This window comes from Mus musculus, chromosome 9 (assembly GCF_000001635.26).
Source record: "Mus musculus strain C57BL/6J chromosome 9, GRCm38.p6 C57BL/6J".
In the NCBI taxonomy this organism is placed as follows: Eukaryota; Metazoa; Chordata; class Mammalia; order Rodentia; family Muridae; genus Mus; species Mus musculus.
The window spans coordinates 39,058,111-39,077,198 of NC_000075.6; the positions used below are offsets into that span (position 1 = coordinate 39,058,111).

At 36.0% G+C, this 19,088-nt stretch overlaps 1 protein-coding gene and 1 pseudogene across 1 annotated transcript; one reads left to right on the forward strand and one right to left on the reverse strand.

Moving 5' to 3' along the window:
* Positions 1-1,618: 1,618 nt before the first annotated feature.
* Positions 1,619-2,554, reverse strand: Olfr937 (olfactory receptor 937). Its single transcript, NM_146439.1, has one exon. It carries the CDS (start codon positions 2,552-2,554, stop codon positions 1,619-1,621), a length of 936 nt encoding a protein of 311 aa, NP_666650.1.
* Positions 15,918-17,735, forward strand: Gm8543 (predicted gene 8543; annotated as a pseudogene).

Below are 19,088 nucleotides of genomic sequence, written 5' to 3' on the forward strand. Positions count from 1 at the left end.
TATATCAGAGGAGGGACTTGTTGGGTATCAGTGGGAGGAGAGGCCATTGGTCCTGAGAAGGCTTGATGCCCCAGTGTAAGGCAAGGACAGGGAAGTGTGAGTGTGGGTGTTGTTTGGGGAGTACCCTCACATAAGCAGGGGGAGGGAGGATTGGATAGGGTGTTTTCTGAAGTGAAACATAAAAGGGGATAACATTTGAGATGTAAACAAAGAAAACATCTAATGAAAAATAAAAAAGATATCACATTAGTATTTATAACAGTAGCAAAATCATAGCTATGAAATAGCAATGATAACAATTTTATGGTTGGGGTCATCAAAACATGAGGAACGGTAATGAAACATCACAGCATATATATATATATATATATATATATATATATATACATACATACCACAATTACAATGATGTCATTGTATGTGGAATTATGTTCTACTCTTGATATGGATAATTTTCATTAGAACGAGAGTTTTGTTTTTTGTTCTAACTAACACTATTGCATAGATTTTAATTGTTGATATCATATTTAATTAACTTTAACTTTCGCCAAGATTGAACATCAAGAAAAACTAAGCATTACTTCAAAGTTTTCTTTATGAACTCATAAATCACTTAAACATTATCTAACTTTATCTGGTTTACCCAAGAAATTCAAGTCAAGTAGAAAACTTTCAAATTCTTATGTAAAATAGATGAGAATGTCATTAATATTCAACATATCCTTCAAGCATGCACACATATTAATCTTAAAAGAAATCTGATTCACAAAAATGTACTCAATAAAATTTAATTTAAGAATAGGCACAGTTCTTTGGATCAATAATAAACCATTGTTAGATATAGACAGAATGTATGTCAAATTCTTTCCTTAAATATTTCATAAGAAGAATAAGAAAATTATTATGTATTTATAACTTTTAAGAATTTTTCTTGGACCTGTGCAGAAATAAATCATCAGAACACAAAATTCGGCTTGAGTGTGTTAGTTGCAATCAATTTGGCTAAAATCAATTTGATGAAGTATAAACTAAATCACCAATGGATAAAACACAAGGATACTGGATCAGGTACAAGCTGAAAACATACAATTTTCTCTAACATAGATTTAAAATGACAATCAGGAGTCTAAAGCACTATACTAAAGGAGGAATGTAATTAAGTTTCACTGAAGATTAGGTCAGAATGTGGAGTTTTCCAGGTGGTTTCCAAGTTTAAAATCATAAGGTGCATAGTTCTAAATCTCATGGATTTTTCACATAGATAAACAGGATTAAGACAACTTTTAGAAATACATCTTTAACATCCAAAATTAGAAAGAAGGTTTTTTTTCTTTTTTTTTCCAACTCTACAGTCAAAGTAATGTAAAGTTGATGGGACTGACTGAATAAGGTCAATATGTAGATGAAATACTCATCATTTCTTTACTTTTGACTCTATGATGAATACATGACAAATTTTTAGAGGAAATAGGAATGGATGACTATAGATAGGAGATAAAATGAAAGAATCTGAATAAATTATTAAAATATTAATAAATGATTTTAAGTGAATAATAGAAATTCAAATAATGTATCAGTTGGTGATTATATTCTAATAAGTTAGTCTCATTACTTCAGTTTACATGAATAATTTTCTTTCTAGTATTTTCTTCAGGGCAACACTGACATCCTTATTCCTCAGACTATAGATCAAGGGGTTCAGCATGGGAACAACAATGGTATAAAACACAGAGGACACTTTCCCTTGGTCCATGGAGCTGACTGATGATGGTTGAAGGTACATGAATGCAGCAGACCCAAAGAACACAGCAACAGCTAAGATGTGGGAGCTGCAGGTACTGAAGGCTTTGGACCTGCCTCCAGTAGAACGAATGCGTAAGATGTTGGCAATGATGAAGATGTAAGAAGTAAGAATAGTCATGGTTGGAACAACAATGTTAAATGTACCAAAACATAAAACTAACAATTCATTAACATAAGTACTAGAGTGAGCAAGCTCCAGCAGGGGAAGAAGATCACAGAAATAGTGGTTGATCACCTCTAAGTTACAAAACTGTATTCTGATCATGAAGCCTGTGTGAGCTGATGCACAAACCACACCAATAATATAGACTCCAAAGATCAGGGAAGTGTAAATCTGATAGGACATGGTTACATTGTAAAGCAAGGGGTTACAGATGGCAACATAGCGATCATATGCCATTGCAGCTAACATATGACACTCTGCAATAGCAAAAATTAGAAAGAAATAGAGCTGAGCCATGCATCCAGTGTAGGAAATGATGTTTTTCTCTATCACAAAGTTCACCAACATTTTGGGGGTAATGACAGTGGAATGGCAGAGATCAATAAAGGACAAACTACTGAGGAAATAGTACATGGGGGTATGCAGGTGAGAACTGAGCTTAATCAGTGTAATCATGCCCAAATTCCCCACTACAGTGACCACATAGATTCCTAGGAAGAGGAGGAAGAGAGGCATCTGGAGTTGTGGCTTCTTTGAGAGCCCAGTCAGAATGAACTCAGGTAACATGCAATAGTTTCCTGTTGCCATATGCTATGTTCAATTCCCTGTTCAAAGAAGAGAGAAAGATATATATGTTATAATGACTTTGTTATTATTTTAATTAAAGAGAGTTCTGCATGCATATAACTTTTCTAAATTAAATATGTAATTGACATTATTTTTTTTAAAAATAATTCATAAACTTGATACATTACATACTGCCAGTGAGCACTTTGATCATTACAGCAATGTCTTGATTTGAAACATGCATATACTCTATGAGAACTAAATCTCATAATACACTAAAGTGATATGGAATCTATCAAGGGAGAAAAGTAATCAATAGTTTCACCCAGCTACAAACCCTATGATCTACAACAATTGAGTGTGGCAAGATGTCCTTAAGAGTGTAAATGGCACTAAAATCATGGTGGTAATTAACAACTATGTAGTTGGACTTAAGGCCTGCTCAAAAGTAGGCCTGGTAATATAAACCTAACTTACTACTCCTGCCTTATAAAGTCATAGACCTTAAAGGAGAATCTATTACTCTTACCTTCTTAAACCAGTATAACTTGTAAGTATATTTGAAATACCTGTTCTTGAATCTGCAGGTAGGATTAACTCTCCAATTTCAACAAACAAACTTCTTTTTGTAGCACTTGGAGTCCGTTACTGAGAGTTACAATTAGTCAAAAGCCAAATAACTGAGTTTCAAAGCTCCAATTGATACATTTATAACAGGCCATTTACATCTGATGCTCGCTCCGGGCATATAACAAAATAGTGTTGCAAAGAATATAAGAAGCTGAGGATCAAGAAATCTTCTGTGAGAGAGTGTCTTGTATAATGACAAAGAAGCTACACCCATAAAATATTAACTTGTGTTTGCCTAAACAAGATAAGCAATGAGAACACAAGTAGACATGTCAACTGGATTGGGAAAAATCTCATAAGCCGTTACACTTAAATCAATAGATACAGGCAATCAATGGCTGATGAGATAAGGGCAACCAGTCTTCTACAGGGTTAAGCTCTCAGATATGTTCTCCAGTCCCACCCTTAAGCCCCAAATGCATATAAGCAACATTTATAGTCTCTTTAGGACATGTATATTTGTATGCTTGCAAACATGCATGAGTGTATGTGCATATTATACACACACATACATATGCACATACACATGTCAAGAATTTGAGAGGGAGTTAAAGCAGGATAGGACTTAGAAGGAAGTGAGGTAGGTGGAAATATATAAACAGAGTACTCTTATAAAAATATCAAAAAGATTAGATTTAATTTAAAAAATTAAAATTAAAAACTACGTTGGATCTTGGAAATCGAAATATGTAAGAGTCAACATCAATGTGTAAAAGTTACTATCAATTTGAAAATAAACTCTTCCTAAAAGCAATGGCTTACATGTTTCAAAATCCCCTAGCTATGATCAAAGGTTTTCTTTACAGTCATTTAATTTTCATAGTTTTTCAAAGGCATGTTTAATAAAAGTTATTAGACACTGTTTATTAACTAAAATTTCCCCATTCATTTTCATACATGCAAAAATATGCTATCATTTTTAGCTTCCATTCCTATAACTACTTCCTTCCATCATATATATATATATGATATGATATGATATGATATGATATATATATATATATATATACATATATATACATATATATATATACATACATATATATATATATATATATATACATATATATATATATATATCCATTTTTGTGTTTCAGTTTTTGTTGTGTTGAGTTTTCTAATAAACTTAACCAAAGCCATGTGTATGGACATGATTCCATAATTGTGAACTATCCATTGGAGTGTGGAGAGTTCACCAATGAGTTCACAACTCAAGACACTATCTGTTACTCACTCTCAGTCATTTAATAGTGATGTGTTTTTGGTTGTTGTTACTACTTTTGTCTTGACTTAATTACTGCATAAAATACATTATTGTTAAACTATTCATAAAATATTTAGCTCTAATAAACCAAGAAGAACACAGTGATTCATGAGTATGTCTGTTACTGATAATCTACCAAATTTTAAACAAGTTATTAATGTATAAGTTATCTATTTGTGAATTATCATGATATACAAAAAAGAAACATATACTGAGAAAACATACTCGAGTATTTTGATGTTTTTCATTAAACACTAAGAATTGTAACAACTATGTTTACCAAAGGAAATTTGTGTTTGAAGTGAATTACTAAAAGAATAAAGTATTTTAAATCTAAATTTTGTCACTAACACAGAAAAATACATTTGAAGAAAATTTGTAGCATCTAAAATGTAGGTAAAGGACAAAGCTCAGGCTTAAATAACTGAAAGAAAATGCTAAACAAATTACTCTATGTCTTAAATAAGTTTGTTTCATTATAAGAAAATGCACAAACACATTTACCAATAAGAATAAAGAAAAACAAAACCATAACTATTTGTAAAAATTGAGATTTTTTTGCAAAGGAAAATGAAATTATCAACTAAAGATGTGAGCAAAACACATATTCTAAAATGTAGTAAGATTCTTTTTAAAAAATTAAACCAGCTGATAAGGCAGTCTACCAAAAATGTATACATTTGTGACTAGTCTATAGAGAAGACAAAATACTCATTATCACTAACTAACATTAAAGTTAAAAAGATGCTGCCTTCACACACCTCTATTACAATGGGTTTAAAAAGTTGCAAAAGTGCCAGTTGTTGGCCAGGAACAGTCAGACACCACAGACATCTGTGCAGTGTGAAACTGCTTCCCTACTTTGCAAAATAACTTATAATTTACTCCAAATTTAAAGACATATTTACACTACAAATGAACCATCTGTACCACAAGATTTACCCAGGGGAAAAAAAAACAGCAATTTTCTGTAGAGGTATCTGTACTAAAATGTACTTGGCAGGTTTATTCAGGACAACCTTGAATCACGCATTATCTATGCATTCGACAGACTCAACTTGTAGTTTATGTGCATTTTTAAATCTTAATTATGCCTTGCATTTTCATGTAATAGGTAAGAGGACAATTGGACAAATTGCTTCTTTGTTAACATCATGCTAATCCTGTGGCATAAACTAGTGTTGTCAGCATGGTGACTAGTGTCTTAATAAGACAACTAGCTTTCCAACTACCATGTTGCAGGAGATTTCAAGCCCTATTCTAGGCTCTCATCAGGCATGTACATACATGCTAGCAAAACAGCCATAAATGTAAAATTAAAAATACATACATGAATAAAATTAATAACAGAAGACAAGCAAACATTCATAGTAATTCTGTATAATGACGTTACAAAACTAGAATGAGAAATGAGTGACATGCAATTTTGAATGGCTTCCCAATCTAATTAAAAATTATGATGCTCTATATATTATATTTTATTATTCGAATCACTATTTTTATATTTATTAATCCCTGTAGAACCTTGAGGATTATTTTTTTTCATGTAGAGCAAACTTTGGTCCTCAATAATCATAACCACAAGTTAAAAAATATTGGAGAGTCTGTCTGTTACCTTTTCTTGTAGAGTTAGGACAGAGCCATTTAAATGACACTGCAATTTAGATGTCATTGCACAAGGGGAGCTTGATGAACATTGTCATTAAAGCTCTCTATTGTGTCTTTTAATTGTTCTTTATGATCAGAATTATACTCACTGTGGCTGAGAATGCAGGTTTAGAAATTTTATGTAGATAAAATGATGTGATTTTTATTTGTCCATTAAACCTGAGTTGAGTAACACCTCTTCTTTATGATACAGTGCTGTCCTAGTAGCTGACAGATATAAGCCATTATAAAACCAGAAATTACAATGGTCTCTACTTTTAAAAACACAATAAAAAATGTATAATCAGTGTCACTCTTTGTTTTCTAAAAAATATTTTGCTGGTAAATTAAAGGCATCCAGAACACATTTCTCAATTCATAGTAACCAACAGAACCTTCAGGAACTGGTAAAGTGACTGGAGATTCTATAAACTTTAAGAAAATTTTGTGACTAATTGAAGAACTGCAGATATTGAAGAATATTTCCCTGACTAAGTAAGTGATTCTTCTAGATGTGTGCTTTTTAATCACAGTTTTTAGTGAACACTCACCTTTCTTTCTGAAAGTCTTAGCACCAAATTTACTTGCCACTTGCAAAATTACAAATGGTGATATTAGGAATCACAGGTATCAGCATCCTACATTCTTCAGTGATAACGTCCAGGACCTAAGCATCAGTTCAACTTTTAATCACAGGTCAGCATCCCTAAAGTAGCATATACATGTTCTACGCTCACTTGAGTGATCCCTCTTATGTTCATAAGTTTTTTCCTGAATCTATGTCTCAGCTACCAAAACATAAGACAATATTCTCCAAGGATATCTCATTCTCAGGAAGCAGACTCATGAGAATTGAGTTAGTTGCCTTAGTGATTTCCCAGTAGACTAATGTTTTCCCCTTTTAATAATAATTATTTTATTTTTTAAAGTTATAATGCAATTAGTTCATTTATTCCTTCTTGTTCCTCACTCAATCTCTCCTAAACAACCCCCAAAAGTTTCTTAAATACATTGACTATTTTTATTCCACAAAATTTATTTTCATTGTTTGAAATTGTCATGCATTCATATAGTATGATTAAATATGCCCCTATTTCCTGGTGTCCTTACAACATTTACCTTCTAAATTTATGTACCTTTTTTTTAAATTTAAAATAATTTTAAAATTCTAATTTTAATTTTAATGCATCTTAACTAAAATATAATTATATCATTCTCCCCCTTTTTTTCCCCTTCAGTACATCCCAAGTCACATCACTACAACTACTTCTATGTTCCTGTCCCACTCTCAAAATCAGGAAAAAAAAATAGCTGGTCCACCATCTGCACCCATAAGCCGAGGCTGTTCCACAGCCCAGTGTACATAGTTCCCACCAGAAGAGACCTGTTCTGCCAGGGGTGCTTTTATTCCTGGGTTCAGAAGTGAGATGGCCACTTCTTTTCCAATAAGTGTCTGTAGTTAGGCAGCGATGAGCACAGTGGAGCAGCTGGGACAGGATCTTTCCAGTCACCATTTGCACCCAGAGCTTGGGTTGTTCCAGCGCCCTATGTACACAAATTCTGCCAGGACAGAACTGACTTCCCAGTAGTGCTGAAACAGGTTTATGCTCCCACAGTAGGAACAAGCTCCAGTCAGAGAGAGCAAGAAAATCTAACACCAGAGATAATCAGATGTCAAAAGGCAAATGCAAGAATCTTACCAACAGAAATCAAGACTACTTGGCACCATCAGAACCCAATTATCCCACCACAGTAAGTCCTGGATACCCAAACACACAAGAAAAGCAAGATATGGATTTAAAATCATATCTCATGATGATAGTAGAGGATTTTAAGAAGAACATAAATAACTTCCCAAAAGAAATACAGGAGAACACAGGTAAACAGGAAAAGAAATACAGGAGAACACAGGTAAACAGGTAGAAGCTCTTAGAGAGGAAACACAAAAGTCCCTTAAAGAATTACAGGAAAACACAACCAAGCAGGTGAAGGAATTGAACAAACCCATCGAGGATCTAAAAACGGAAGCATAAACAATAAAGAAATCACAATGAGAGACAACTCTGGAGATAAAATCCTAGGAAAGATATCAGAAGACATAGATGCAAGCAACAGAATACAAAAAAATAAATGAGAGAATCTCAGGCACAGAAGATACCATAGAAAACATTGATACAACAATCAAAAAAAAAAGTCCAAAAACATACTACTAACTCAAAACATCTGGTAAATACAGAACACAATGAGAAGATCAAACCTAAGGATAATAGGTATAATAGAGAACAAACATCTCCAAATTAAAGGGCCAGAAAAGGTCTTCAACAAAATTATAGAAGAAAACCCTAACATAGAAAAGAGATGTTCATAAACATACAAGAAGCCTACAGAACACCAAATAGATTGAATCAGAAAAGAAATTCTTCCCATAATAATCAAAACACCAACTGCACAAAACAAAGAAAGAATATTAAAAGCAGTAAGGGAAAAAATGTCAAGTAACATATAAAGGCAGACCTATTAGAATTGCACCAGACTTCTCACCAAAAACTATGAAAGCCAGAAAGAAGATCCTGGGCAGATGTCATACAGACTTTAATGGAACATGAATGCCAGCCCAGGTTACCATACCCAGCAAAACTCTCAATAACCATAATGGAGAAACCAAGATATTTCATGGCAAAAATAAATTTACACAATATCTCAACATAAATCCAGCTGCTCAAAGGATAATAAATGGAAAACTCCAATACAAGGAGTTTTACACCCTAGAAAAATCAAGAAAATATTATTCTTTTAACAAACCAAAAAGAAGATAACCACAAAAACCCAAACAAACATAATTCCACCTCTAACAAGAAAACTAAAAGGAAGCAACAAGTTTTTCCCTTAATATCAATGAACTCAATTCCCCAATAAAAAGATGTAGATTAACAGACTGGCTACATAAACAGGACTCAACATTTTGCTGCGTACAGGAAACCTACCTCAGTGACAAAGACAGACACTAACTCAGAGTAAAAGACTGGAAAACAATTTTCCAAGTAAATGGTCCCAAGAAATAAGCTGGAGTAGCCATTCGAATATCAAATAAAATTGACTTTCAATGTAAAGTTATCAAAAGAGATAAGGACGGATACTTCATACTCATCAAAGGAAAAATCTATCAAGAAAAACTCTATATTCTGAATATCTATGCTCCTAATGCAAGGACAAACACAAACATAAAAGAAACTTTACTAAAGCTCAAAGCACACATTGCACTGCACACAATAATAGAGGGAAACTTTTAACACCCCACTCTCAGCAAAACAAACAAACAAACAAACAAAAAAACAAAAACAAACAAACAAAAAACAGATCATGGAAACAGAAACTAAACAGAGACACAGTAAAACTAACAGAAGTTATAAAACAAATGGATTTGGCAGATATCTATAGAATATTTTAACCTAAGACAAAAGAGTATACCATCTTCTCAGCACCTCATTATACCTTCTCCAAATATGACCATATAATCAGTCACAAAAAAAGGCCTCAACAGTACAAGAAGAATGAAATAATCCCATGCATCCTATCAGATCACCATAGTCTACTGCTGGTCTTCAATACTAACATAAATGATAGAAAGCCCACATACACATGGAAGCTGAACAACACTCTACTCAAAAATAATGTGGCCAAGGAAGAAATAAAGGAAGAATTACAGACTTTTTAGAGTTTAATGAAAATGAAGCTGCAATATACCCAAACTTATGGGACACAATGAAAGCAGTCTTAAGAAAAAAGCTCGTAGCTCTGAGTGCCTCCAAAAAGAAATTAGAGAGATCATATACTAGCAGCTTGACATGACATCTGAAAGCTCTAGAACCTTTAAGAAAATTCATCCAAGAAGTGTAGATGGTAGGAAATAAACTCAAGACTGAAATCAATCAAGTAGAAACAACAACAACAACAACAACAAAACAAACTATACAAAGAATCAACCAAACTGGTACTTTGAAAAAAATCAGAAAAATAGATAAACCTTTAGCCAGACAAACTAGAGGGTACAGAGTGAGTATCTTAATTAACAAAATCAGAAATGAAAAGGGAGATATAACAACAAAGACCATGAAAATAAAAAAAAATCATCAGATCCTACTACAAAAGCTTATGCTAAAAAACAAAAAGTGGAAACTCTGGATTAAATGGACAATTTTCTAGACAGATACCAAGTGCTAAAGATAATCAGGATCAGATAAATTATCTAAACAGTCCCATATCTCCTAAAGAAATAGAAACAGTCATTTATGTTCTCCCAACCAAAAAAAAAAGTGCAGGACCAGATGGGTTTGGTGGAGAGTTCTATCAAACCTTCACTGAAGACCTAATACCAATACACCTCAAACTATTCCACAAAATAGAAACAGAGGGTACTCTACAAAACTAATTCTATGAAGCCAAAATTACTCTGATACATAATCGACAGAAAGAAACAACAAAGAGAGGGAACCTCAGACCAAATTCCTTTTTGAATATCAAAGGTAAAAATACTCAATAAAATACTCTCAAACAGAATCCAAGAACACATCAAAGTGATCATCCATCATGATCAAGTAGGCTTCATCCCAGGGATGCAAGGATGGCTTAATATATGGAATCCATCAAATGTATTCCAATATATAAACAAACTCAAAGGAAAAAAAATCATATGATCATCATGTTAGATGCTAAGAAACATTTGACAATATCCAAGCCCCTTCATGATAAAAATCTTGGAAAGATCATGAATACAAGGGCCATATCTAAACTCAGTAAAAGCAATATACAGCAATCCAGTAGCCAACATCAAACTAAATGGAGAGAAACTTGAAGCAATCCCACTAAAATCAGGGACTAGACAAAGCCAATGATGCTCTCCATACTGATACAATATGAATTCCTAGCCAAAGCGATTAGATAACAAAGGGAGATCAAAGGGATAGAAATTGGAAAGGAAGAAGTCAAAATATCATTATTTGCAGATGATATGATAATATAGATAAGTGATCCCCAAATTTCCACCAGAGAACTCCTAAACATGATAAACAACTTCAGAAAGGTAGCTCAATATAAAATTAATTAAAACAAATCAATGACTTTCCTCTACACAAAGGATAAACAGGCTGAGAAAGAACTTAGGGAAACAACACCCTTCACAATAGTAAAAAATAATATAAAATACCTTGGTGTGACTCTAACTTAGGAAGTTAAAGATCTGTATGATAAGAACTTCAAGTATCTGAGGAAAGAAATCAAAGATCTCAGAAGATGGTAAGATTTCCCATGTTCATGGATTGGCAGGATTAATATAATAAAAATGGCCATCTTGCTGAAAGCAATCTACAGATTCAATGTAATTTCCACCAAAATCCCAACTCAATTCTTCACAGAAGAGAAAGAACAATTTGCAAATTCAGCTGGAATAGCAAAAAACCTAGGATAGTGAAAAATATTCTCAACAATAAAAGAACTTCTAGGGGAATCACCATCCCTAACCACAAGCTGTACTAAAGAGAACTGTGATAAAAAACAAAACAAACAAACAAACAAAAAAACCCTACCCAGTATTGGTACAGTGACAGGCAGGTTGATTGAAGGCCCAGAAGTGAGCCCACACACCTATGGTCACTTGATCTTTGACAAAGTAACTAAAACCACCCAGTGGAAAAAATACAGCATTTGCAACAAATGGTGCTGGCTCAACTAGCAGTTAGCATGTAGAAGATTGAAAATCGATTCATTCTTATCTACTTGGAGAAAGCTCAAATCCAAGTGGATCAAGGAACTCCACATAAAACCAGATACACTAAAACAAACAGAAAAGAAAATGGGGAAGAGCTTCAAGCACATGGGCACAGGGAAAAATTTCCTGAAAAGAACACCAATAGCTTATGCTCTAAGAACAAAAATTGACAAATTGGACCTCATAAAATTGCAAAGCTTTTGTAAGGCAAAGGACACTGTCAATAGAACAAAAAGGCAACTAACAGGTTGGGAAAAGATTTTTTACCAATTCTATATCTGATAGAGGGCTAATATCCAATATATACAAAGAACTCATGAAGTTATAGTCATGAGAAACAAGTAACCCTATTAAAATTGAGGTACAGAGTTAAGTAATTTTCAAATGAGAAATACCAAATGTTTAAGAAGAACCTAAGAAAATTCTCAACATCCTTAGTTTTCAGAGAAATGCAAATAAAACCAAGCCTGAGATTCTACCACACACCAGTCAGAGTGCCTGAGATCAAAAACTCAGGTGACAGCAGATGCTGGCTAGGATGTGAAGAAAGAACACTACTCCATTGCTGGTGAGATTACAAGATGGTACAACCACTCTGGAAATCAGTTTGGTGGTTCCTCAGAAAATTGGACATAGTACTACCTGAGGACCCAGCAATCCATTCCTGGGCATATACCCAAAAGATGCTCCAACAGGTCATAAGGACACATGTTCCACTATGTTCATCACAGCCTTATTTATAATAGCCAGGAGCTATAAAGAAACCAGAAGTCCCTCAATAGAGGACTGGATACAGCTAATGTGTTAATTAATAAATAAATAAATTAACAAATTAATAATTAATAATTATTTAATTATAATAAAATTAATAATTAATAAAAATAATAATTAATTAATAAACCAGTACTTACATTGAACAAAATGTTTGCTTTTTTGTTTTAATATATAAAAATCTGTGATTTCTATACCTTAATGAAAACACTTTTCTATTTTATTTAATATATTGACAAGTCTGTTCTCCAATGAACACTTATGAGATTGTCCCACACAGTGTTTTCATTGAAATATATCTAAAGTTAGAAACACAAATGGCATCAAGAAGATATGTCAATAAGAGAGACTACCACTAAAATAGGTGTAGTATGGGAAGAGTACCAAACAGTGGAGATATCATAGGACCATGGCCACTTAGCATAAATACACCTTGGGTTTTAGTCAGATATTTCAAGTCAGAGAGATAAATCAAAGTGGTTTTATGTCTGTTAGATATAATAGCTGATTTTGCTGATGCAGCTTAGCTCAACTCAGACAAGTTAAGTATGAATAAGGAAATCTGTGCTCTCCAACTGTAAATGGCTAAATAGAGAGGGGAAGGAAGTGTGTTATTTAGAGGTGACCTCCTTTGCCTACTGAACAACTTTTTTGACAGCCTTGAAGAATAGTAATTTCAAAAAGAGTCATAGCTACCACCTAAACTGAAATATAAACATTTGGTGTCTAATAATCCCAGAAACCTCTTTAGGGAGAAATCAAAGAAAAAAATATTCATACTTCTTCCAGTAGGAGGTGTGAGAAGTGAAGGCAATGAAGGCAAATGCCATTAAGTGCTATTAACACTTTCACATGAGATGGTTATATCCTAAGTAGAGCGAGATGGATTCTTACTCATTGCTTTCAAGATCAAAACAAGATCTTCTTTTGCTACAGTTTTTGTGTAGGTTTGAGACCTTGTTGGCTTTCCCAAATACCAGTATTAAATTAACTAATAACTAAGGTCCTCTGCCTTGTGCTCTATTCAGAGTTAATTAGCTATGTGTCTGTTCTTTGAACCTAAAATTGCTTGGAATTTATTTCTATCTGGGCGTTTTACATTCTCTTTGGCATTCAACATTCTTGTTGGATTTCATTAGTTTTTAAAGACATTTCTGGTTATTGCATTGTAATAGATATAGACAGTGGTCTTTGTGTATACATAATTGTTGTAGTAAATCTCCAACCCCACTAAGCCCCTGCAAAACCCACAGAACTCAATTATAATATTTATAAGGTGTAAACCTAGATTAGACAGATCTACCACTACATTAATTTACTCCATAGCTATGATATCCCTTGCTACTTGTGGTTTCTCCAGGCCATGTGGTTCTACTTCATCTTCCTTATAACATTTCTTCCTCCTTCCTTCTTCCTAGTCATCCCTTCTCCTTACTCCACCCTCTACAACCTTCAGCCCCACCTTTTTCTTCCACTGCCCACTCTCTGGCTTTAGTTTTTACTTGACCAGATAGAATGCTGAGAAGGTTCACATGAAATTACATGAGTAAGAAATCACTCCTTGTCTGAGCAGCCTCTCTTGAGGAAGCAGAATTAACTTCAGAATATAAACAGTAACCAGGGCAACCCACAACACATATATCATTGACATTAATTTTGGATACAGCATTAACTCACAGCTGACGGTGTAGTAACTGTCAAAACCATGCTAGTAACAAGTAAGAACATGTTTTCATCCACTTGGAGAAACAGGATACATACATGAAGGTGAATCCTCCTTTGCAAGGAATTTGATGCTGACTTACATATGTGAACCCTGTTGGGAAAGCTTTGCTCTTCATGGGTTTTTCTCAATTAGAAAGTTGAAGAGTAGAATGCTATGGTATTTATACTCTCCTATTTGGGGGAGTGGGAGGAAGATAGATGCGGACAGAATGTCCTGCTTCATTAAAGCCTGACCTGTAAATTATTTTAAACACACATTACTAAAGTTGAAGACCTCTGTGTACAGTGTATATGTTTTAAAAGTGTTTTTTTTTATCCTCTTTGAGAAAGTTTTTTAAATGAATTATTGTATTTATTTATAGTTTGAATGTTGTCCCTCTTCCCGGTCTCTCTTCTGCAAACACTCCACCCATTCCCCCTTCCCATTACCTCTAAGAGAATGCTTCCCCACCCACCCACCAACTCTAGCCACACCCTTCTAGCATCCCCTGTTTACTGGGGTAACAAGACTCCAAAGGATAAAGCTTATCCCCTCTCATTGATGTCTCTCTTTTCATTTCTGATTTTGTTAATTTGAATAATTTCTTGATGCCTTTTAGCTAGTTTGGCTAAGTGTTTATCTATCTTGTTCATTTTCTCTAAAAACTAGCTTTTAAGTTTGTTGAGTTTTTTTTTTTTTTTTGCATAATTCTCTTTATTTCTAATTGGTTGATTTCTGCCCTGAGTTTGATTATTTCCTGCTTCCTACTCTTCTTGGGTGTGTTTGCTTCTTTTTGTTCTAGAGCTTTCAGATATGATATTAAGTTGCTAGCACAGGTTTTCTCCAATTTATTTATGAAGGCACTCAGTGGTATGAATTTTCCTCTTAGCACTGCTTTCATTGTGTCCCATAAGTTTGGGTATGCTATGCCTTCATTTTTTTGGTATATTCTAGAAAGTCTTTAATTTCTTTATTTCTTCCCTTACCAAGTTATCGTCGAGTAGATAGTTGTTCAGTTTCCATGAGTATTTGGGCTTTCTGTTGTTTTTGTTGTTATTGAAGACCAGCCTTAATCCATGGTGATCTGATAGAATGAATGGGCTTATTTGAAACTTCTTCCATCTCTTGAGGCTTTTTGGGGGTGTGTGTCCAATTATATGGTCAGTTTTGGAAAAGGTACCATGAGGTGCTGAGAAGAAGGTATACTCTTTTGTTTTAGGGTGAAATGATACCTGGTAAATCTCTTTGTCCATTACTTCTATTATTTTCACTTTGTCTTGGTTGATTTTCTGTTTCCGTTATGTGTTCATTGGTGATATGGTGTGTTTTAAGGTAGACTTCTAGTTAGAAAACTGGAGCAAACATGTTCACTGTAAAGTTTTGTATTTTTTTTTTAAAATAATTCAATACCTTAACTGGTGATAAGAGAGCAGAAAAAAGTTATTCGCTGGAGGTTTCTTTGTCTGCCCTCATTTTGTCCTTGATAATTGATCATGACTTCATGAATGGCAGTTCTTACTAGTCAGAAAATTATTTTCCTAATTTATCTTTTTCAATGTGAATAAATGATACAAGAAAGATGCAATAAAAATATAACTTCTGACTCACACTCTGCCGCCTGCTTACACTGTGCTTCTTGCCGCTGCTCCGTTGCCGCAGCGTCCTTCTCCGATCGCAATGGAAGAAGAAATCGCCACACTCGTCATTGTCAATGGCTCCAGCATGTGCAAAGCTGGCTTTGCTGGAGACGACGCCCCCAGGGCCGTGTTCCCTTCCATCGTAGGGTGCCCCCGACACCAGGACGTCATGGTGGGCATGGGCCAGAAAGACTCGTATGTGGGTGACAAGGCCCAGAGCAAGAGGGGTATCCTGACCCTGAAGTACCCTATCGAACACGGCATTGTCACCAACTGGGATGACATGGAGAAGATCTGGCACCACACCTTCTACAATGAGCTGCGTGTGGCCCCTGAGGAGCACCCGGTGCTTCTGACCGAGGCCCCCCTGAACCCCAAAGCTAACAGAGAGAAGATGACGCAGATAATGTTTGAAACCTTCAATACCCCAGCCATGTACGTGGCCATTCAGGCGGTGCTGTCCTTGTATGCATCTGGGTGCACCACTGGCATTGTCATGGACTCTGGTGACAGGGTCACACACACAGTGCCCATCTATGAGGGCTACGCCCTTCCCCATGCCGTCTTGCGTCTGGACCTGGCTGGTCGGGTCCTGACAGACTACCTCATGAAGATCCTGACTGAACGGGGCTACAGCTTTACCACCACTGCTAAGAGGGAAATTGTTCGAGACATAAAGGAGAAGCTGTGCTATGTTGCCCTGTATTTTGAGCAAGAAATGGCTACTGCTACATCATCTTCCTCCTTGGAGAAGAGTTACGAGCTGCCCGATGGGCAAGTTATCACCATCGGCAATGAGCGGTTCCGGTGTCCAGAGGCACTCTTCCAGACTTCCTTCTGAAAGAAAGATGAAATTTCAAGACCTGTAAGTCATATAAAGTACTCAGAAATTGCTGGCTGTTTGTGAGCCTAGAGGCTGCCTGGGGCTGAGAAAAGAGAAAAACAAACCTGGGTATGCCTCGTAGTTAAAACATTCCTGGGAACATCTTGACCATAAGATAAAGGGGACTGTGAAGACATAGCAGGGCTATCTGAACTGAGTCAACAACTCACAGAACTCTGACACCCTGCACGTACATGTAATTTTTCTGTTAATGTTTGAATAAGCCAATAGTGTGTCGCTATGCTGAATTCCACACCCCTAAGCCCCTTACCCCATAAAACCCCCTAACTTTCGAGCCTCGTGGCCGGCATCCGTTATCTCCTGTGTGGGATACATGTCGGTCTGGAGCTCCGTAATTAAACGTCCTCATGTAATTACAGCAAGATGGGTCCTCGTGTTTCTTTGGGTGCTCTCACACTCCTGAGACTAGAGTGGGGGTCCCCAAAAGGGGGTCTTACACTTCCTGGGCATGGAGTCCTGTGGTATCCACGAGATCACCTTCAACTCCATCATGAAGTGTGATGTGGATATCCGCAAAGACCTGTATGCCAATACAGTGCTGTCTGGTGGTACCCACCATGTACCCAGGCATTGCTGACAGGATGAAGAAGGAGATCACAACCCTAGCACCCAGCACAACGAAGATTAAGATCATTGCTCCCCCTGAGCGCAAGTACTCAGTCTGGTTCTGTGGCTCCATTCTGGCCTCACTGTCCACCTTCCAGCAGATGTGGATCAGCAAGCAGGAGTATGATGAGTTGGGCCCCTCTATCATCCACATCAAATGCTTCTAGATGGACTGAGCAGGTGCCAAGCATCTGCTGCATGAGCTGATATTGAAGTATTGATTTGCCCTGGCAAATGTACACACCTCATGCTAGCCTCATGAAACTGGAATAAGTCCGTCCCCCCCTTTCCTTTTTATTTTTTATTCACTTAACATCCCAGACACAGCCCCCGCCCCTTTTCAGAGTTCCTCCTTTACAAGTCCCTCCCACCATTCCCTTTTCTCTTTGTCCTCAGAAAATGGGAACCCCGCTTGTGTACCACCTCACACCGGGACATCTTGTCCCAGAAGGATTAAGCATAGCCTCTCCCACAGAGGCTCAGTTAGGCAGTCCAGGTAGGGCGAAAATGCTTCAATGGCAGGGAAAAGATATCCAGAGAGTGAGACAGTCACAGCTTCACTAGCTAAGGGACCTACATGAAGGCCAAGCCATACATTTGCTACAAATGTGCTGGGTGCCTAAGTCCAACTTCTGCATACTCCATGGTTGGTGGTCCAGGCTCTGTGAATGGCCAAGGGCCCAGGTTATTTGACTCTGTGGGTCTTTTTATGGTGTCCCTGACTCCTCTAACTTGCTCAACTCTATCTTCATATCTTCCATAAGATTCATTGGTCTCCTAATGATGTTTGACTGTGGATCTCTGCATTTGCTTCAAATTGCTGCTGGATAAAACCTCTGTGGGAACAATTACACTAAGTTCTTGTCTGCAAGTGTAGTAGAGTGTCACTGGGACTCTTTACCTTCTTCTATTCCTATTATTCGTAGGTTAGGGGCTTTGATGGTATCCCAGTCTTCCTGTATGTTTTGTGTCCGCAAATTTTTAGATTCAACATTTTCTTTGACTGGTGTATCATTTTTTATATTGTCTCTTCTATACCTGAGATTCTCTATTCCATTCCTTCTATTCTGACAACGCATCAGTCTGTTGTTCCTGTTTTCTTTCCTATGTTTCGATCTCCAGGATTTCCTCAGTTTATGTTTTCTTTATTGGTTTTATTTCCGTTTTTGTGTCTTGAAAAGTTTTATTCATTTCCTTCACCTGTTTAATTGTATTTCCCTGCATTTCTTCAAGAGATTTATTTGTTTCCTCCTTAAATGCCTCTAACTGTTTGATTGCACTTTCCTGTATTTCCTCTTTAAAGACCTCTATCTTCGTTATAAAATTCAATTTAAGGTCATTTTCTCCTGTTTCCGCCATGCTAGGATATTCAGGACTTGCTATAGTAGAATAGCTATGCTCTGAAGATGTCTCATTTTCTTGTCTTTGTTTGTTTGTGTTCTTATGCTGGCCTTTAGCCTCCTGGTTGCTTCTGGATATTCCTATTGTAGCAGTTATTGGGAGAGCCTGTAACATTGATGATCCTTGTGTGGCATGCTTCTGTTGGGTATCCTTGGACAGGACAAGTGAACTCAGGGTGTGGTATATATCTCCCAACAGCTAAATGTGCACCTAGGTGCATGGTGGC

Bases quoted from the DNA above. Each gene is read 5' to 3' on its own strand.
- Olfr937 (NM_146439.1), bottom strand. From the start codon at position 2,554: ATGGCAACAGGAAACTATTGCATGTTACCTGAGTTCATTCTGACTGGG.